Source organism: Mercurialis annua, linkage group LG1-X, assembly GCF_937616625.2.
Source record: "Mercurialis annua linkage group LG1-X, ddMerAnnu1.2, whole genome shotgun sequence".
NCBI classification, from domain to species: domain Eukaryota; kingdom Viridiplantae; phylum Streptophyta; class Magnoliopsida; order Malpighiales; family Euphorbiaceae; genus Mercurialis; species Mercurialis annua.
In genome coordinates, this window is record NC_065570.1 from 5,659,608 (window position 1) to 5,666,166 (window position 6,559).

Here is a 6,559-nt window from a genome sequence, read left to right on the forward strand (position 1 = left end):
TTATTGAACCAACCAATGAGAGACTTTCCAAACTCTTTAATTTTTCCAGTGTTTTATTTCTTACTTTGGAGCTCAAGCAGTAACCTTGGAGAAGAAGTTTCTTAACATTCATTGGTTCAGTGTTTAACAGAAAATTAAAGTACTAAATATAGAGAATTAGCATTGACCAATTAAATAAAATTTAATTGGTTCCTAAGTTTAAGTAGTTCATTTTTATATTCGAATTTTAACTTATAAATAACAGGAAGGATGAAATTTAAATAACCCTAGTTATCATATTTAGAGGCAGAGTGGACGACCGTACCGCTGGTCACGGATTGTTTTCGCTTATTTTCTTACTCTTCTCTTCATTCAATCAACGTTTACATATTGGGAACTCATTCTTTTGGACATAAAATGTTATTTTTAACATAAAAAACTTTAAAATGATATTGTTTCTCCGTGTTTGTGTACAAGTGTCCCGTTTTCCCATCCGTGTACGTGCTACGTGACTTAGTATTAATTTCCAAGCTTGTTCCATCAGATCAATCATGGATAATCAAATGATATTATATAGAATTAGAAACACACAAGTAGATATATATACACTCCAATTCAACCAAAAAGAGCAATAAATATCCTACAATTCCCAATATTCATAATATCATACCAGCAAGAACCAAGAAGAAGAAGAAGAAGAACTTCTGTACAATCCATATATATGCCACTAAACATCCGTAACTATAAAATGAGAATCCGTAATTTTATACATATCTGTATCAGGTTCAAACAATGGCAAAGAGAATCTGATTCTGAGTAGAATTCGCAACGAAAAGAAAAGTTTGAGGGCTAAGCAGGACAAGAAGTACAATTGCAAGTCTTAGGTACAAAAGCACAAACCCCAAAAGGCTTATTTGGTAGCTGACAATCAATACCAAAGCAGCAAGGCATAGAAGAACATGTAGTTGCAGATGCTTCAGCACAGCACTTGCATACTAAACACACCTGATAAGGTTCTAACCTTCTTCGCCGCGGCTGCCCAGTTATGGTATCGTTCCCTATCATCATCGACGCCTCAATTAGCCGGTACTCCACCGGTTGAACCGGCTTGAATTCGCCTACTCCTGCTGATGATGCATTTAGTGGCAACAGTACTTCAGCTGCGTAATAACGACGAGCAATTGCATTCAACACGTTAGCTAGCGAAGAAATCTACTAATCGAGATTGAAATTCTAGATAAAATAAAATAAAAACAGTACACGGTATACCTGAAGTAGCAATGATCAAGTGAAGAATCATAAGAAGTAATAGTAGTAGTTTCTTCATGGTATATTTTTGGATCCTAAAAACTGCATAATGCACAATACGGACACATAATGAAGAATCACAAGCAGCCAAAGAAAGCTTTATTGAAGAATAAAAAATGTGTGGTTTAGAGTTGTGGAGAAGAGTAATTGGTCAATCAATGGATATTTTTACTATGGAATCATGCCTAACTAATGATGGGGACAAAATTGTTTAGTACGCACCAATTATAAGAAAGTGAGTGAGATTTATCTTAGGATAAATTGTAGGCCATCCTCAAGCTGAGAAAACGGTTACTGTTTCATAAGATGTCAAAATGAATCATAACACGGAACACAATTCGTCCAACACGAAAAAATAACGAATTAGGTTTTAGGTCAATCGTGTTCATGTGATCATAAATGGATCAACATATCGTATTGCGGGGTCGATGCATTAACCCGAGCATTTGGCATAAAGTTTTCTCGGACGACAATGGTTACGTTCATTTGGCATTTCTCATTGCTGAAACAAAAACTTCACTAAGTAATACAAAGCACAAAGTCAGGCAGCAACAATTACCAGCTGCTTGGAGATCAAAAGACAGAATTTACAGGAAGAGCCAAGAAGCAAATGCACTCATCACTTAACAATCAGATTATGTCATTCTCAGAGACAGTTGGGTGGGGGGAGGAAGACGACAACGAATACATATTGCTCATCTAACCCTGCAAGCCGCAGGACCACCTGGGGAGCAATTAGGATTAGGCGATCGACAATTTGAACCAGGGCCAACGTTATTGGCAAATCTACGACGCATACGATAGTCAGCAACTCCTCCCATTGCAAATGCTGCGCTTCCTGCAAAGGCCAATGATGATGAGACTTCAGTATCGTTACTGCATTGTAGAGGTTCCAAAGTTTCAACTACGTCGCTCATCAAGGGCCTTGCCTTGGGATTCTGGCTCAAACAATAATACGCTAAGCTGCAGGCTTTCTGTGCTGCTCTTACGGAGTATTGAGTCTCTAATCTAGGGTCAATTATTTGCAGCAATTTTCTCTTGTCGTTCAACTTTGGACGCGCCCAATCGACCAAGCTCTGCTCCTTGCTGGGTCTTGTCTTGTCGACGGACTTCCTTCCTGTTAGTAGCTCTAGAAGAACAACTCCAAAACTGTACACATCACTTCTTGCAGTAAGGTGACCTGCATATAATACAGATTTCATTCATAAAACATAAAAATCTCGCACATGGAAGATACATATGCACAGACACCATGAATCTTCACGTAATACTTCGACCTAATCTCATTGGGTGATAGTGAATAAACCTTATTTTTCATAATCCTATGAGCTCCAAGTAGTTCTAAATGTCTGCTATTGATAGATAATCACTAGGGATTTGAGTGTGCATCACATACTTTGTATAGCAAGGCATCTAGAATCACTATTAAATTTAGATATTATTGTATCGCATTTGAGCATTTGATTACTGATCATATTTTGTGTTTCTCTTTCATTCTAATTCACTAGTATTTGCTTTCAAATTTCCTGTTTTGTCATTCAAGTAAACCAGACATTCAAGACCAAAGCTTTCCAGAATATGAAAAAACAACTCATCCTTTTGAATGGCATGATATTAAACAAAATACCATGACATTTAACTACTTCTAAAAGACTTACCGGTCATTACGTATTCAGGGGCAGCATAACCGTAGGTGCCCATGACCCGGGTTGATACATGAGTCTCGTCACCTTGTGGTCCAGCTTTTGCAAGTCCAAAATCAGATAACTTGGTTGTATAATCCTGAGGTTGCATAGGGAACTACTGTCAGTCGAGTAGAGGAGTATTAATGCACCACAAGATAATAACATAAGAATCACCACTTACAGAGTCCAATAAAATGTTGGAGGTCTTGAAGTCCCGATATATTACTGGCGTTTCAGCATTGTGAAGAAATGCAAGCCCTTTAGCTGCTCCAAGAGCAATCATCATTCTCGTACCCCAAGGCAGTGGAACAGTTGCTTCTGAAAAAAGCAGGCAGGCAAAACAAATTCAAGTTAGCTCACACAAAAGAAAAGTTAAAATAAAATTTAGGTACTAATTAAAATTCCCTCCCTCCAAAATTGATAGCCATTATTTGAACTTTTTTGTCCCAGATTATATACTATAAAACATTATTTAAGTGATTAAATATCGTATGTGGCCCTATTAATTATTACTTCAATTCCTCCTTTATAAATTTTGCACAAAACTAGGTACTTTTGGATTATTATTTTTTTTTACAAATTAAATCATTTTATCTCGATAAACTAAATTTCTTACTATCAATTTGGAAAGGAGAAATAAATACTATACTCAAAAGAAGGTAGAACGAATTCATCATTATGAAGTTAAAAATAAGTGTGCCGTTCATCTTCTTCCAAGTAGATAGCTCAGAACTTATGCATAAGGGACCAGGACAAGACATATTCTTCTATTGTAAGTATTTTGTCTGTAAATTCAAGTTGAAGGACTATGATTATAGAGTAACAACAAATAGATATTATCTAAATAATCCATTTGAAGCATGTGGTGGATGGTAATAATGCATGCATGAAATGTTTAAGTGAACCTTTTGAACTTGGCATAATTTGTCCCTCAATTTAAGCTTTAGTTAGATTATAGTATCACTTTTTGTTTCAGTTGTACATGACTAATGCCAACATCAGGTTCACCTTGCTACACCAATTAATCCTTGTGACGGCCATTTAATGAGAAACTTACAAGAAGTAGTTGCTTGTTTTACTTCATTTAATTTTAATCATTCAAAAAAGCTAAGAGTTTAGAATTGGGCATAGGATCATCAAAAATAAGCAAAACTGAAGATTGTTAAACAAACAAAACTTTGTAAGGGAAAAATACAAACAAATGCTACAAAGATTGCAAAAGAATCAACACCAGGGACAGCAAAGAAGTACCGGGACTGATGAAAGAGCCCACACTTAAGACCACACTTACCCGTTTGCGTCCTATGAACCCTGAATGTTTATAATGTAGGAGCGCAACAGGACAACTCAAGGTTATATGCATAATAAAACTTCCAATGGAATCCTAAATTTCATAATAAATATCTAAGAAAATATTGTGAATACTGAGACTACTTTAGATAACTGTTGCAAGATATCAGTGGAGCTGGGGGGGGATAACAAAGCTAGAAAAAATAATGTTCTTCTTTACAAAATTGTAAGGAATGTATGGTGACCGGTGAGACAGCCAAGATTATCTTGAATGCAAGAAGGAAACCGTCGATCCTAGTGTTTATAATGCGATAAAGTTTGCAACAATTGCTATGCTATGGAAATTACGAAAAGCAAATGCAAAGGACACATCTTTCAGAAGTAAAATCCTATACTTTGAACGAGAGAAAACCTCTGTAAACAAAATTCATGTAGACTTTCTTTTACCCTGTATTATTAAAAACATGCATAATTTGTCCAAAAATAAAGATAGGGCAATTGCATCAAACAAAGGCAATATACGAAGAGCAAAGCAAATAGATGACAAAAAGAGGGATGAAAGAGAAGAAAAAACATACTTCGAAAAAGGTGATTCTCGAGGCTTCCTCTGAACATGAACTCATAAACAAGTAATCTATGATCATCCTCGCAACAATATCCAATCAACTTGACCAGATTAGGATGCCTAAGCTGCCCCAAAAAGTTGACTTCCGTCTGCAATAATATTCATAAAGTGAGAAGAAAACGAGCAATCCAATAGTTCAAAATTTACGGAAATGGCTAAAAATGACAAGGGACAACATACAAGCCATTCGCGGTGGCCCTGAAGACCCTCCTTGTTCAAAACCTTGACAGCAACAGGAAGAGATTTAAGACCAACCCTAACATTCTCATCAATGTAGCCTTTGTACACAGTCCCAAACCCACCCTCTCCCAGAATATAATCAGAACGAAAGCTCTTAGTTATTGTCTCGAGCTCATACAAAGTGAAGGCAATAACATGAGTATAAAGAAGAGAATTCTTCCTAGAATCCTCAAAGTTCCTTGGAGTAGAAGTAGGATCACTCAGATCTGATATAGACCTGTTATGCTTCTTATCAATACCATTTTTAACTGAAGAAGATGATGATAACATGTGGTGAAGCTGCTGTTGAACTGCTCATAACAAAAACAAGAAACCCTTAAATCCAAATTAAATCCACAAACTCACTACACAAAAAGAATCTAAAAAAAGACTTGAAATTTACCACATGTGAGTCAGTTTTTTAAAATCCAAATCAAACCCAGAATTCAATTCTACACTTTCAAAAAGAATAATGCACAAAAACCCAACAACATAAATCACACCAGAAACTAAATTCAAAACCTTTTACAAAACCCAACACACAATTTTTTTCAAAAAAGCTAATTTAGCAACAGAAATACAGAAAAAAAACACAGATCTGAGCAAGAAAAACAAAAGGGTAGGTTCAAAAAAAACCTTGAGCATTGGAGACAACAGCAGATTCCTCTCTAGTTCCACAATTGCCCATGATTATACTGATGATTCAGTTGAAACAGTTGGTGTTGGTTGGTCTGAAAGTGACTGAATGTAGTTGTAATAGCAGTAGAAACTGATGCAAAAATCAAAAGTACAGGCAGTTGCTCAGCTAGAACTAGTGGTAGTGATGGTGTAATACTACTAGTGTAGCAGACTCTCATTCTTTAGGGGTTCTAGCTCCTTTTTTTTTCTCTTACTTAAAATATTTTTTTCTTTTTTTAAATGGCACACACACAGACACAGACACAGACACAGTGTGGCTGTATTGTGTCTTTTAATAGTAAAAATTAAATATTATCCTTTAATATTAGTCAAGCCATGAATTGCATCAGAGACACATACTGATAAAGAACAGAAAAAGAAAAAGATTTATGATTTAAAGAGTATTTAATGTGTAATACAGTAATCAAATTCCGATAAAGTAAAGAAAAAGTTTCTATCTTTTTCTTTGTTCTTTTTTCTTGATTTAACTTTATTTTTTTGGTATAAAATTTGATGATATTTTAAAGTCTTTTTTTTTAATTCATACTAATTTTTATTTGAACCGTATAATTTTGGGGCGGGAGATAAATTCCAGTCCCAAATCTTATATCTGCATACATGCATGCGAAACCAGAATCCAACTTTATAAAAGTTGAATTTTCGCATTCGGCTATTTAAAAAAAAACAAAAAAAAGAGTAACACAAACAGTTTAAGTAGAGTTTCAGAAAATGCAACTATCACTTGTAAGAGTGGTTCATACAAAAAAGAATCATC

General features: G+C 35.3%; 2 protein-coding genes across 3 annotated transcripts; both read right to left on the reverse strand.

Moving 5' to 3' along the window:
- Positions 1-526: 526 nt before the first annotated feature.
- LOC126655400 (uncharacterized) lies at positions 527-1,427 on the reverse strand. 2 transcript variants are annotated; one of them, XR_007633008.2, is made up of 3 exons: positions 1,249-1,427; positions 750-1,139; positions 527-696 (listed from the first exon to the last, which is right to left on the reverse strand). XR_007633008.2 is itself a non-coding variant. In XM_050349583.2 (2 exons), exons 1-2 carry the CDS (start codon positions 1,304-1,306, stop codon positions 829-831), a joined length of 369 nt encoding a protein of 122 aa, XP_050205540.1. In that variant the 5' UTR covers positions 1,307-1,427; the 3' UTR covers positions 527-828. The 2 variants fall into 2 exon arrangements, 1 of the variants encoding a protein (XP_050205540.1); XM_050349583.2 differs by having other exon boundaries at positions 527-1,139.
- A 336-nt stretch (positions 1,428-1,763) lies between these two features.
- Positions 1,764-6,060, reverse strand: LOC126655392 (probable serine/threonine-protein kinase PBL8). The gene is made up of 6 exons (XM_050349572.2): positions 5,743-6,060; positions 5,068-5,417; positions 4,841-4,976; positions 3,154-3,290; positions 2,946-3,069; positions 1,764-2,467 (listed from the first exon to the last, which is right to left on the reverse strand). The coding sequence occupies exons 1-6, from the start codon at positions 5,792-5,794 to the stop codon at positions 1,983-1,985; spliced, it is 1,284 nt and encodes a 427-aa protein (XP_050205529.1). The 5' UTR covers positions 5,795-6,060; the 3' UTR covers positions 1,764-1,982.
- Between the last annotated feature and the right edge of the window lie 499 nt (positions 6,061-6,559).

Coding starts and splice junctions, on each gene's coding strand:
- LOC126655400 (XM_050349583.2), bottom strand. CDS start 1,306: ATGAAGAAACTACTACTATTACTTCTTATGATTCTTCACTTGATCATT. Junction 1,140..1,248: donor CTTGATCATTGCTACTTCAG/GTATACCGTGTA, acceptor GTTATTACGCAG/CTGAAGTACTGTTGCCACTA.
- LOC126655392 (XM_050349572.2), bottom strand. CDS start 5,794: ATGGGCAATTGTGGAACTAGAGAGGAATCTGCTGTTGTCTCCAATGCT. Junction 4,977..5,067: donor AGGGCCACCGCGAATGGCTT/GTATGTTGTCCC, acceptor ATATTATTGCAG/ACGGAAGTCAACTTTTTGGG. Junction 2,468..2,945: donor CCCTGAATACGTAATGACCG/GTAAGTCTTTTA, acceptor TATTATATGCAG/GTCACCTTACTGCAAGAAGT.